Raw genomic sequence first — 14,412 nt, 5'->3', positions numbered from 1 at the left:
GGCCATGAACTGACATGTCAGAGTGGGAATGGGAAGTAGAATTGAAATGGGTGACCACCGAGAAATCCTGCTTTCTCTGGCGGTTGGAAGGTAGGTGCTTGGCGAAGTGGTCTCCCAATCTATGATGCGTCTCACTGATATACAGGAGACCACACTGGGAGCACCAGATACAGTATATGACTCCGACAGACTCGCAAGTGAGGTATGGCCTCACCTGGAAGGACTGTGTGGGGCCTTGGAAGGTGGAGGGGCAGGTGTGCCATATAAACTCAGATGGCGGTTTTCCAACAACTGACAGATTATGGGCGTCACCCTGGAATAGTTCAATGCCTGGAGTTAATCTGCAGCATTGAGAGTTTAAGCCCAGACAGCCGAGCATCAAACCGCAGAGAGCATGAAAATCTTGGATCTTATCTCTGCAAATTATCACCTCTCGGCAATCAGCCTCCGGATGGCCGTGAGTAACATTAACTGTGGCTGCTGATTCAATTTGACACAGGCAGTTTGTAATAATTCCACCTCGGGAGCTTGGAAACGGGAAAGCATAACTTTACCTTGCTGCAGGTAGGATTTGATGCCATCATAGATTTCCTTCCGTTTGTCCACAGTAAGTTCTTTGTACGGAGTATTCAGCGCTCTTACGCTAAAGGTGAAATTTAATAACATTTAGAATTTCATCATCAGCTTGAGCTCAGTTACTGAAAAATGGAGTTTAAATTACGGAAATAAAATGAGAGCAGACCAACAAAGGACCGAATGACAATGTGTCAACTCTTGCTGAGTTGGGCGTGACTCGAGTACATGTTCGACTTGCAAAAGAGTGGCCTCTCAGACTCTCTTTTGCATGTTCTGATCTGATCGTATACAACACCATGAGCAACAAAGAAATTAAACATTCTTTGAAAGTATGCTACTTCCAGTCAATCAATTGGTTGCAGTACAGTGCAGACTTATTGAGAAAGCCAGTTTACAAAGTACATAGCATGATTTGCACACTGCGGTATTTACCCTTGGAATATACACTAAACATGCCCGTGATCGTACTTACACTTTCTGGTAGGACAGGCACCCAATCCTCAGGCTGTTGTCGGAAAACAAGAGGGGAAAGGTGATAAATGGCAGATATGGTGTCAGCCTGAAATTAAGCCATTTATCTACCTCAGTGTCATTTAGTGCAGCTAAACTGCTGGTAAACTGAGGCCACACACCCTCGATGATTGCAGCTCGATTAGCAGGAGACAGTTTACTCTGGGAAAGCAGAATGAAACAGGCTGTATTAGAATGAATGCCCATAAGTGAAGCAAAATGATCTTATCCCCATAGCTTGTCAGAGGATTTTGACATTCAGCCCACTCATGGAGATCAACATCACTAAACAGGAAATATGTTTCAGCATCAAAGTCATATTTTGGAGGAAATAATGTTAATGCTTCCTGATTCAGCTCCACAAGATCAAACTCCTCCATGTCAAATCCTTTGTCTGAGGTCACATCACTGCCAGTAATTTAAATGAGGCTTCTCACCCCAACACTGCATGCTTGGATTTTCCAATGGGAACTCGTACAGGTTTTAACCAGCCCATTAGCTGTGATGAGAAAGGCACAGGGAAGAAATAAAAATCCACCAACCCAAATAATTCTCATCCATGTACACTTGTTAACATATTTGCACAGCATCTACTCCCATTACATCAGTGATCTTTTAAGTGTCAGTCACCGGAAATCATTCTCAGATCACAGAGTAATATTCGTGGTAACAAACACAAGATGCTGGAAATCCAGAGGAACACATAGAAAATGCTGGAGGAACTCAGCAGGTCAGGCAGCATATATAGAAATGAATAAATAGTTGATGTTTCAGTCCGACACCCTTCATTAGGACTGGAAAGGAAGGGAAAGATACCAGAATAAAAAGGTGGGGGGGGGGGGGGAGTGGAACGAAGCTTGTTGGAAGCTGATAGGTTTGTCCAGGTGGGTGGGAATGGTCAAGGTCTGAAGAAGGAGGAATCTGATAAGAGACGAAAGTAGACCATGGAGGAAAAAGGAGGAGAAAGGGACCCAGAGGGAAGTTACAGGCAGGTGAGAAGATTTTAAATTAAGGTGTCCTTTCTTTATTTGAAGTCTCCAGTTTAATATGACTGCATCCTGCTATTGAAAAACTAAACAACTGCCTCTCACCTTTTGGGTGTTTTCATTGAATTGATCTATGAATGAAGCCAGTTTCTGAATGGGCTGGATGGAGACCAACACTGAGGTCAGGAGCTGGTTGTTATTGATGAACCCTGGCATGCTCAGCACATCAGCCAATTCACGGGGATCAGTAACATTGAGCAACTGTAAACACACAAAATGAAATTCGATTGACATAACCAGAAACAGATCATGTAACACCCACCTGGATGCATGCTCAAAATAACTTTCAATTTGCATTAGGCTATTGACAATCACCATGGCTAATATTATTTTAAGTGACAAACTAACAATCACACCAGCTCTCGCACACACCCATTCACAGAAAGAAAAAATTTTGGATTTTACCTCAGGAACGAGGAAAAATGCATCTGTCAGCTTGAGCAATTTGGAGAAACTTTGGAAATAGCTGTTCAGGTAGACTGTAACGCTACCATTTACATAACAACGTGGTGGGAACGCTGCAAGAAAACAAAATTATAAATATCCGCTTTCAAACAGAGATGATATTTTATTTACTTTAAATGTGTGGTAGCTGGATATGTTGCTGGCTAATATAGCTGAACGATCTGGACACAGTGAAAACAAATACCAGTTACTCTTCTTTTTCATTGACGAATGCTTTTCCGTCTTACCTGTGCTGTTGAGGTAACCAAGGATCCATACTCTCAGCACGCTCTCTTTTGTTTCACGTGGCATATCGCTGAATCCATAATTGAGGCCATTTAGGCTAAACAAAAAAAAGTTAATGACATTTATTACATAAAACGAATGAAAACATTTTTAGTATCCTTCCTAAATGAGGCTTCAATGTTCACGCGGGCATCTAGACTGAAGGCTTATCCTAATTCTGTCATTAAAGTTGCTATGATACAATGAACCTCTGACAACGAACACTCCCTTCCCCTTCTGTCTTTTTTCATTCCCAATTCCAGCTCCTTCGCTTACAGCTTTCATTCTCCTCACCTGCCCATCACTTCCCTGTGGTGTCTCTCCTACTTCCCCTTCTCTTCTAGTATCATAGTCCTTCTTCTTTAGCCCTTTACCTCTTCCACCAATTATCTCCTAACTTCTCGATTTATTCCCCCTTCACCTGGTTTCACCTATCACTTGCCAACTTGTATTCATACACCTTCCCCTATTTTTGTATTCTGGTTTCTACCTCCCTACTTTCCAGTCCTGATTTAGGGTCTTGGCTCAACATGTCAACTGTTTATTCCTCTCCATAGACACTGCCTGACCTGCTGAGTTCCTCCAGCAAGTTGTTTCTTCTCTGGATTTCCAGCATTTGCAGAGCCTCGGGAATCACAGACTTGCCTATAAATCTTGATACAAAGCTGAACGATTTCACAAATTCTATCTAGCTCTACCGTTATCTTTTTCTTGGAACTCACGCAGCATGCATTTCTGTCCAATGCAACTTTTGATAAATTTGCAACATATTTTGGAGTGTCTTGCTGCATTCAGAAAAGTTTGGCACTTCAAACTTGCATCATGCAGGCACTACAGGAGTGCTGTACAGCTATGAACAAGTTACATACTTCTCCATGCAGCAATAGATTATTGGAAGAGAGAGGCATTCACTCACACTGCTCGATAACCTTCACAGCTTAGATTTCTTCTCAGAAGAGGTCTCAGCACTGACTGAGAAATGCCAGCAATGAACGGCCGGAATTGCCTCTGGAACCACTTTCTCAGGAAGATGGTACTTGTTAAGTTTTCACTGGTTCTCACAGCCTCCCACAGGGCATTCATAAATGTGATCTTTGTCATCAGGGGAATTACTGTCATGTTCTGAGTCTGAAAGAAAACACAGCAGGTGATCAGTGAACAGAGAGATTTCTTTCACAGGTCTGAAACCAGTCAATTCTGAATGAGAATGAAATTGGAATATTTCTGTATCAAAATATCATGCAGTAGAATTGGACAGAGCAACAACAGTCATGTTAGCTGCAGAAAATTCATTCCATGACAGTTTCTACATCTTTTAAATTATTTACCCTGTTGTTGAACATGTGCAGTGCCTCCATCAATGTGGCTCTGTCAAGCTTCTGAAGGAAAACAGTCAGGGCAGTTTCATCTGACCTATTCAGAGCCTTTGGACCAGTGAAGCACAGAAAGATGTCTGACAAGAGGTCACTGCTTAGATGTGAAAGCAGCAGAGGAGTCTGCAGAGATAAATGTGATATATAAAAAAAGATTAAAACAGCCCAGAATATTGACGTGAAGTATCAACAAATAAGTAAGGCTCAACTAAGTACTTGAGCCAATGTGCTCACAGAAGTCATTAACATACAGTCTTCACAGAGCTGCTCTACAACTACGTTGCATCATTTAAGTACAAATGACCATTGCATGAGATTCTAGTCAGTGGCAATGCTTACCTCTGCGCAAGCAAACTGTGCAATACTGAAGCTGCAGGTATGGCTTGTGTTAACTTTAGTCAGGAAATTGTTCAAAGCCAAACTATGGAAAGAAAATAAAATCAATTTTAGAGAAGGAAATTAGTTGAGAAACAAACAACAAAACACCCATTTTCTTTGCTAAATGTTCATCATAAAATATAAATCAAACTTATGCTTCTTGTCATTTGCCATTCTGGCACAATAGGTATTTGGGCATCCTCAATGTCAGATGCAGTCAGCCAATAACAACTTTAAAAAACCTCTTAAGCAAAGTGATTGTAGTCCAGTTCTTACCTGTTCACACCGGCACACAATCTTGTATCTGTTTGAAAAAGCAGAGAAGAATTAATACATGGGAACCATAACACAGGTTAACCAAAGAATTCGTTATAAGTGTGGTTTGAGCACTCACCATTAACTGTGGCATTATCAGGCTAAAGATGAGAAAGAACAATTATTAATTTAATACTTTTTCATTCTGAATTGATCTGATAAATGTAAGATGATTTTGTAAAGTGTTACTGGTGTTGAAAAGCACTAGATTTTTTCTTACCCTGTCAGTAGGCTGGGCTTCTGAAAACAAAAAGAAAACGTTATTGTTACAAGGTTATCCTGATTACATGCTATGATTCTTAACAGTAATTTATCAAAAAAGAAACCAGACTGAAAGTTATTGACCCTGGAAGGAAGAGTACAAAAATGTAACATTTGAGCTGGCTCCACCATTGCTGTGATGCAGTAACCTGCCATCCAACCTTTGTGAAATCACGGCAGTTGGCATCTTGCTCATGAGTAACAATTCCTCTCCTCCCTTGAAACACGTCGTCGAGCAGATGCCGCATTACCAGATGCACTGAATCATTTACCAGAATACTGTGGAATATCTAAAACCATCTATTTAAGCCGATTGGGGAATGAACAGAACTCCAAAAGACTAGAAAATCTGCTGGTCCGACACCACCAAATCCCAGGAGCTTTACCACCCAAACCCCTCATCAAAATAGATGCCTTGACAAAAAAACTTAAGCTCTTTAGAGCATCAATTCATCAATGGTAACCACGGGACGTTGACTGGATGGCGTGGGGAAGGGGAATGAAGCAATGGCAATACCATTGACTGTCTACTGTGATTCAGATGATGATTGCCTGCAGTGTAAAAGTTACTTGCCACATTTCATCACGTGTCCAAATGTTACCCTGGCTTTGCTCTGTGGGCACTGGCTGAGAAACCGTAAATGAATTTCAAAACGATGCAATCTGAAACAAACAACTCTAACTTTGACCTAATGAAGAAAAAGCTTAAGACAGTTAGGCAGAGGACACAATTCTGAAGAACTCCTGCAGCAAAATCATGGGGCCGTGACCTTGAGCAACTGCAACCATCCTCCTTTATATAAAGTATAACTCTAACTGCTGTGGGTCTTGCCGATTGATACCCGGTAACTTCACTTTCACCTGGGTGTCCTGATTCAGGCTCTGATGGAAAGGGCCACCATTCAAGATTCACCTCTAGAATTTATCTCTATAGACTCTTTTTGGACCAAAGCAGTGGAGTTCTGAGCTGATTAGTTCTGGAAAACCCAAACCAGACATCAAACTAAGGAGATCATAATAGTTTTCTTCATTTTAAAAATGATTGCGAGTGGATGGCAATCGTCGTGATTCAGGAAATTTATAGGAAATTGTGTAAGATTTTGCAGTAAAGGTGTTTGTTGAAATATCCAAGCATTGCAATTCAATATCTAACTATAGCAAGCACTTTCTCCTTCTCATGAGGCAGTTACCTGGAAAATCTCCAAGCAGCCCAACTTTCCGAACTTCAGACTCATTGTGCGAGGCTATCCAGACTTGAACTACGGTTTCATTCACTCCACTTCGAAGAGCTCGAAGGTTAAATCCAAGCAAGTCGATCAGATTCTGGGCACTCAGACCCTGAGATAAAAACACAAGCCATGAATGAACATAACATGTAATAATTTATTGCATCAAATTTGACATAGAACAAACCAACTGCATGATGGAATGAGTTGATCAGGGATCAGAATTATTGCAAAATTTGTTTGGAATTTCATTTATTGCTGACGATGAAGTTTTTTTTTACATTGCAAGATCTTCAGAGGAAATTGTACTGTCACTGATGTTGATCACCATAATCGACGGTCTTCATACCTTATCCCTGGAGACTGATTATTATGATAACTACATAACTACAGACTTCTGAAACTGAAGGAAAAAAAGCATTGCTGAATAAATTCAAAACATGTTGAAGTATGCATTAAATCAGGCAGTATATGAGGAGCAAGAAACCTGGTTAACAATCATGTTTTTATTTCAGATTTTCAGAACCTGCAGTTTTTTTAATTTCCAGTGACAAGAGGATCTTCCTCTGTGGTTACCTGGATATCACACTTCTAACTTCTGCCTTTAAAGAAGGTTGTCCCTTTCTTCAGTCAGGATGGGAAAAGCGATGTCAAATAAAGTGATTGAAAGCATTGCATTAGTAAAGCAATCAGAGGTTTGCAATCAATAATTTGTACCTTCACTTCTTCTGGATTCAAATTCTTGAAAGTTGCAAAGTCCATGTTAACTCGATTATTTGCAAGAAACCTCAAGTTAAAAGTTGAGGCACCACCTGCAGAAAGAAGAGACACTTTAGAAATAAGTGCTGCAGTGCGACAGATTATACAGGATTCACTACGTTGGAGTAATTTGCAGCAAATTTTGTGGGCTGCTCCAGGACTTCCATTTGGTTCTCCACTCTGTTGTCTTCTGATTTCCCACTTGGGGGGAAATGCATAGTTGAGATTTCAGAATCTCAAAGATATTCAAGAACTCAGCTAATTGCTGCAGGATTCTCTGGTCAAGGGCTTGAGTACCACTCATATTTTCAGTTGGGCAAATGCATTAGCAACCTCTGCAGTCACCAACGATGAAAACAAACTCATCAACAGAGGGAGCTGGATTGTGTCCCTGCAGTGACAACATACTCACTCCAGGACATTCAGACCCGGGAACATTCTGAGTTCCTTCAGAACATCAGTTCAAGGATTCCAACAAGTATACATTGACATCAGAGTTGGCGACCAGACTGAGTGAAAGGGAACTCTCATGTTACTCACCCAGATACACCTTTATCAGCTGATAGTATGCGATTGGGTTTTGTTGCTGAGCATTCAGTTCAAGGACGGCCTGATTGTAAAGAATGTTCTTAAGGGGCTGAGAACACGCAGTGAAATCCAGAGCGCCTGCATCCCTGTGGGAATAAGAGTACAATGTCAGACTTGGCTTGCACTTCAACAAATGCATCTGTGCAGCTGTGGACACATTTCTGCAGTTTACAGCACAAAGAAATGCCCTTTCTTTGGTACAATCTGCTGGAATGAAATGCTCAAACTGCAACAGCCAGTTGAATTGGTATATTTTCTCAAAGTGACAGCGTCACGGTACCAATACTGTTACGGTAAAGCAACTCAAGGTTACTTGTAAGGAAGGTACTGTACTTGCCACCACTATGATGCCTTACAGAGTTGAATTGTCTGCTCACTCACTGCATAGGCTCATGTTCTAAGAAATTTGTTTGGATTTGATGATGCTTCAGTGAATCTCAATGAACTTGAGGTATTATGACCCAAGTGTTTAAAAATAAACATTGATCTGTGAGGTATCATCTATTACGCCTGCAGCCCCCTCCTTTTTGAGAATCACAGGATCGCTATTGATTTGGGTCAGGAGACCCAGGAAATGAGAGAGAGACGTTTGGAATGTCTTGACCCCCCCGGCGATATAAAGCTACGGGAAACAGCCATTGTCTCTTGGAGACGGACTTGTGGATTGCAATACTGTGCTACGTGGAAGCCCTCAGGCAAAGTGGGCTGGTTGAGGGAGGGATTGCCTCACCCCAACCTGATTGACATCTGAGACCCTGTGAGTCAGGATAAAAGAGGGTCTGTGGGAACAGCCCCTCAGACGCTCCAGAAGAAACGCTAGTGATCCCGTAATGGCGAAAGCCAGTGGGAAGGCCACGTGTGTCCATTTCCATTTGCCCCGGAATCGGTGGTCCTTTACCTCAGAAGAACGTTTTTTAGCTAACAACGGGGAAATCAACTCCCAATGACTCTCGAAGGATTGACATCATCAAAGGACTGGGCAAGTTTTAACCCGTCTTTCTCTCAAACCAAAACGCTGCAGCTTGAATGAACTAAAGTGACTTTTATATTTCCATTGGACAATACATTATCCCTTAGACAACGATAGAGCTATTTCTTATTGATTATTATTATACCCACGCTTTTAGATTTAGTATTGACGATGTATAATTATCTGTATATTTGCATTGATATTATTTTTGTGTATTTTAATCAATAAATATTGTTAAAAATGGTACCATCAGACTTCAATGGACCGCTCTATCTTTGCTGGTAAGTGACCCAGTTATGGGGTACGTAACAATTGGGGTTCTCATCTCGAGATTTGACACCAAATTGGGAAGCCAGTGAATCGGGCTTCTAAGTCCAAACTTTGATCTGGTTACGCGGGAAACCAGCAAAGATGGACGTGGGTGAATTTATAGAAAACCCGACTCTGGAGGAGCAAGAGGCGGCCACCAAATCAGACTTGATAAATTTGGCGAAGGGGTTAAACCACGCAGAGGTGAGGTCGTTAATGAGAAAAGCGGGAGGTGCGAAGGGCAATAACTCAGTATTATATTGGGAAGAATGTGTTTGCAGCTGAGGTATTGGAAAATATCCCTGAAAAGGTACCAGCCAGTGGGACGGCTCAGTTAGAGTTGGAGAAATTAAGGTTGGAACATGCAATTAAGTTAAAGCAGCTGAGAAGGAGAAAGAGAAAGAAAGAGCCGAGAGAGAGAGGGAGCATGCGCTCCAGCTAAAGGAGTTAGAGGTAAAATGGGAGCAGGAAAGAGCTGAGAAACAAAGGGAGCATGAAATTCAGTTAAAACAGCTGGAAGCAGCTGAGAAAGAGAAAGAGAGCCGAGAAAGAGAGAGAGTATGGGGAGGCAGAGAAACAAAGGGAACATGACTTGGAGATGGAGAAGTTAAGGCAAGGGCGAAGAGATCAAGGGTCAGACAGAGAGGGGTGGTTTAATGTAAGTCGAGAGTTGAGGCTAGAACCTCCATTCGAGGAGACGGATGTTGATAGTTATTTCTTGCTTTTTGAAAAGGTGGCAGTGAATCAGAAGTGGCCCAGAGAGCAGTGGGTGGTGTTGTTACAAAGTGTGTTAAAAGGGAAGGCACAGCGGGCATATACGATGTTGTCCATGGAAGAGGAAGAGGAGGAGAGTTATGACAAAGTAAAGGTGGCCATTCTCTGGAGTTATGAGTTAGTACCTGAAGCATATAGACAAAAGTTCAGAAATTTAAAGAAAGGGTGGAATCAGACGTATACCGAGTTTGCCTATGAGAAGGGTGTGCTCTTGGACCATTGGTGCACAGCAGAGATAGTGGAGGAGGATTATTGGCGTCTCAGGGAGTTAATTCTGATTGAGGAATTTAAAGGTTGTGTTTCGGAGGATATCCGGATGTATTTGAATGAGAAGCCAAATAAGTCCATCTCAGAATTTGCTAGGTTCGCAGATGAATATGCCCTAACCCACAAGACAAAGTTTTCCTCCAATAAAAGTTCCCAGAGAGACAGTGGGAACAATCGAGAAAGCCCGCCGGCGGAGGCAGAGGTCCCGCCGGGAGCTAGTGGTAAGATTGAGGGGGAAAGGCAAGACGGCCAGAGATTCCCAGCCTTGACCTGTTTTAATTGTGGAAAGGGGAGGGCATATTGCATCTAGGTGCTTTGCTCCGAGGAAAGAGACAAGAAAAGGGAAAGCAGCAGTCCCTATCGGATGTGCCGTGTTAATCAGTAAATCAACAAGACAGTCGCGGGTAGACAGAGTACGAGAAGGGTCTGAGACTTGTATGTCAAGCGGAACCGTGTCTGAGGGAGGGAGACACCCCAGTTCCAGTACGGATCTGGAGAGACACGGGGGCTGAGCTATCATTGATCAGCAGTAAGGTACTAGATTTTGGACACAAGACGGGAATGGTAGCTGTGAAAGGAATAGGCAAAGGGACGGAAATGGTGCCCTTACATAGGGTCATTATGAATTGTGAGCTATCCTCTGGATCAGTTGAAATGGGGGTGCGATCAGAATTCCCGATAACTGAAGCAGACGTCCTCCTGGGTAATGATTTAGCCAGTGGTAAGGTTTGGGCAGCAATGACACTGACAAAACAGCCTGTGAGTGTTGAGGCTCCGCCCCTAGATTCTCAGATCTATCCCGCATGCGCGGCCACTCGCAGCATGTCGAGAAAGGCAGCTGAGACAGAGAGCAGTTTCAATCAGGCCAGTATCGATTTGGCCGAGACATTCTTACCGACCCTGTACCACGAGGGTTTAGAGGGTGGTAAAACGAAGAGTAGTAAAGTGAAAGAGAGTAAGGGAGAGGAGGTAGACTACAAAGAGTAGTAAAGTGAAAGAGAGTAAGAGAGAGGAGGTAGACTATGAAGAGTAGTAAAGTGAAAGAGAGTAAGGGAGAGGAGGTAGACTACAAAGAGTAGTAAAGTGAAAGAGAGTAAGAGAGAGGAGGTAGACTATGAAGAGTAGTAAAGTGAAAGAGAGTAAGGGAGAGGAGGAGAAAAGTTCTAGAGGCACGAAAAAAAGATGAGAAACAGATAGAGCTGTTAAAAGGTCCAGAGTTGGACATGGATGATCTGTCTGGTTTGGCAGAACTGTTTGAAGAAGTTGAAAATTCTAAAGGTGTTCCCGATAATGAAATGAGGGCAGTCCGAGATGAAAAGGGTGCCCTGACCTTGAAGAAGTCTGCTGGGTTGGCAGATGAGGTTGTTTCAGCCCGCAGGTTTGAGTTTACTCCGGAAGGGAGTTGCCCAGAGAGTAGCTGGAAGAATCAGGGGAATTTAGAATTTGGACCGGGTACGGGTATTGAAAGCCTGGAAGAGGCAAATGTCCCGGCCAAGTGTGTCCAAGATGTGGGTGCACGTGGTACTGAACCTAGTAATGGAGCTCAGAAAAAGTCTGAGGTATTTGATTCAGTTGAAAAGGAAGGCCGTCCTTGTGGGTCAGATGGACTTGGTTCAGTGAAGAAAGGGTTAACTTTGGTAATAGTGGGAAGTGAGAGTTCCCAGGTGTTTGTGCTCGAAGGTGTGTTAAAAGTTAATGCGGAGATCAAAAGTGGGGAGATGAATATTATTATTGAAGGAAAAGGGAAATATGTAGTTCCCAAATCGAATGAAGAAAATTTAAAGGCTGGATTAATATCAAAGGCAGCAACCAGGCTCCAGTCATTTCAATGGCGTGGTACCACAAAGCCTGCGGATCGCTTACAGATTGAGTTGGAAGATGACGGGCCCCCCCCATGCTATTGGTATTCCAGGGTGTGGTGTGAAAAGGCAGAATTTGAAATGCTGCTTGAACAAAGAGTTCGAACTGAAAACTAATAGCCTGAAGGGTCCTGAAGAGAAAACTAACAAATTGTGTAAAATTAAAGAATTGGGTGGAAATTCAGAAGATGGTCTTAGTTTGGGACACAGTGTTGATAAAATAACTTCAATGGAAGCAGCCGGCAAAAGCCTATTTCGCAAGGGTACCCAAGCTCCCCACGTGGGAATTAACCGGAAAAGAGGCGAGGGTTAATGGGGACGCCATTTTTAAATAGCAAAAGCCGGTTTTACGGAATTTCGACAAAGCATGTGAATAATAAAGACAACCCCATGGAAGCATGCCTGTTAAGTTTGAAAGCCACATAAAGATTAGTATTTGCATGAACTTTTGTAGTATACACGTAAGCTTAAGATCACAACTCTTTAGTTTTGTTTGCTGAAGGAAAGAGAAAAAATAGGTGGTTACTAAATTGGAGTCTGATGCTACAAGACTTTAGTAGGGTACAAAATGTTAAGATCGTAAAGGAAGTGACAATGTAATCGGTAACCATCTAGATACTGAATTGAATGTATAACTGTATTACTCTGTAGTGAAAAGAAAAGCTTTTGTATTGTGTTAGATTCTGAAATCCTGTGAGACTCAGTATTACTCCGTTTTTACGGATGGTAAAAACGCATTGAAGAAAGGGGGTGTGACGCCTGCAGCCCCTCCCTTTTGAGAATCGCAGGATCGCTATTGATTTGGGTCAGGAGACCCAGGAAATAAGAGAGAGATGTTTGGAATGTCTTGACCCCCCCCCCCCCCCCGGCGATACAAAGCTACGGGAAACGGCCATTGCCTTTTGGAGACGGAATTGTGTATTAAAATACTGTGCTTCGTGGAAGCCCTCAGGCAAAGTGGGCTGGTTGGTGGAGGGATTGCATCATCCCAACCCAATTGACATCCTGTGAGTCAGGATAAAAGAGGGTCTGTGGGAACAGCCCCTCAGACGCACCAGAAGAAACGCTAGTGATCCCGTAATGGCGAAAGCCAGTGGGAAGGCCACGTGTGTCCATTTCCATTTTCCCCAGAATCGATGGTCCTTTACCACAGAAGAACGGTTTTTAGCTAACAACGGTGAAATCAACTCCCAATAACTCTCGAAGGATTGACATCATCAAAGGACTGGGCAAGTTTTAACCCGTCTTTCTCTCCAACCAGAAAGCAGCAGCTTGAATGAACTAAAGTGACTTTTATATTTCCATCGGACAATACATTATCCCTTAGACAACGATAGAGCCATTCCTTATTGATTATTATTATACCTGCACTCTTAGATTTAGTATTGACGATGTATATTATCTGTATGTTTGAATTGATATTATTTTTGTGTATTTTAATCAATAAATACTGTTAAAAATGGTACTATCAGACTTCAATGGACCTCTCTATCTTTGCTGGTAAGTGACCCAGTTACGGGGTACGTAACACATCTGTTTCACATTGGAAAAGATCAACATTCCACTGTGGAACTGCCTTTATGAACATTCTGATGCATCAATGTGAGGCTGCCATATTAGAAAAGTATCTGCTGAGATATCAGAGTTGCTGCCGAAGCAAAACAACAGTGTAAACTGCAGTAATGCAATATATATATAATAATTAAAATAATTCTTATATCTCATTATTTTTGTTTTGCAGAAAATGGATTAAAATTTCACATGAAATGATTTGATATTTGGAATGGAAAATCTTCGCATGACACATGTCGCATCTACTAGGCCTTGCTGGACCAGACCCACTGCTCAAAATCACCACCAAAGCATCTTGCTTATCTACTGATGTTCATCACCTGTCAATTTATCAACTGAAACTTCTTTCCATTCCGCTCAGCATCTCAAGGTATGGCTGGCATGATCTGGCTCAATTTCTATGTGCTCAGTAAGCAATGTCATAGACTTGGCATCCCTTCCTCAGATATCTACAAGACATGAAAGCCCAAAAGCAACCATTCCACCATTCTCAAACACCTACTTGGATCAATTCATGACAAACAACGCAAACCTCATTCACTGAAGCCCCTGTCTATTCTTGAGGCACACAGTAGCCTACAGTGGCTTGTTACGTTTCACCACCACCGTTTCGCTCTTCCTAAAATAACATCCTTGTGTCCTTCCTAAGAATACTGGAGCCATGAATCCACAGGGAGCAGGCCTGATGGAATTCCAACTCATTTCACCATTTCAGGCATCAACAACATTCCAAACTGAGCTTGACACTTACGTCAGGTTTGAAATCTTCATCAGCTGTTCTTCATCCAAAGTGCACAAGTTGTTTCCACCAATAGCTTTCAAAGAAACTACATTAAGACTACCATCTAACTGCAGGTATCTTCCAATGATGGCTTTAACCTGTTGAATAAATTTGGAGAA

General features: G+C 42.2%; 1 protein-coding gene across 1 annotated transcript in view; it reads right to left on the bottom strand.

Annotated features, from left to right (window-relative positions):
• Positions 1–14,412, bottom strand: part of LOC132398985 (uncharacterized) — a 165,249-nt gene that overhangs the window by 131,231 nt on the left and 19,606 nt on the right. The window contains exons 29-43 of the mRNA XM_059978822.1: positions 14,264–14,391; positions 7,714–7,847; positions 7,132–7,226; positions 6,379–6,526; positions 5,148–5,167; positions 5,007–5,028; positions 4,889–4,916; positions 4,574–4,655; positions 4,190–4,357; positions 3,778–3,989; positions 2,825–2,919; positions 2,538–2,650; positions 2,178–2,333; positions 1,049–1,248; positions 555–643 (exon numbers count right to left, since the gene is read on the bottom strand). Coding sequence (XP_059834805.1) covers positions 555–643; positions 1,049–1,248; positions 2,178–2,333; positions 2,538–2,650; positions 2,825–2,919; positions 3,778–3,989; positions 4,190–4,357; positions 4,574–4,655; positions 4,889–4,916; positions 5,007–5,028; positions 5,148–5,167; positions 6,379–6,526; positions 7,132–7,226; positions 7,714–7,847; positions 14,264–14,391 — 1,690 coding nt within the window. The remainder of the gene's footprint in view (positions 1–554; positions 644–1,048; positions 1,249–2,177; positions 2,334–2,537; positions 2,651–2,824; positions 2,920–3,777; positions 3,990–4,189; positions 4,358–4,573; positions 4,656–4,888; positions 4,917–5,006; positions 5,029–5,147; positions 5,168–6,378; positions 6,527–7,131; positions 7,227–7,713; positions 7,848–14,263; positions 14,392–14,412) is intronic.

The sequence above is a fragment of the Hypanus sabinus genome, chromosome 9, assembly GCF_030144855.1.
Source record: "Hypanus sabinus isolate sHypSab1 chromosome 9, sHypSab1.hap1, whole genome shotgun sequence".
In the NCBI taxonomy this organism is placed as follows: domain Eukaryota; kingdom Metazoa; phylum Chordata; class Chondrichthyes; order Myliobatiformes; family Dasyatidae; genus Hypanus; species Hypanus sabinus.
The sequence above is the reverse complement of the archived record's forward strand: the minus strand, read 5'-3'. Positions and strand labels throughout refer to the sequence as shown.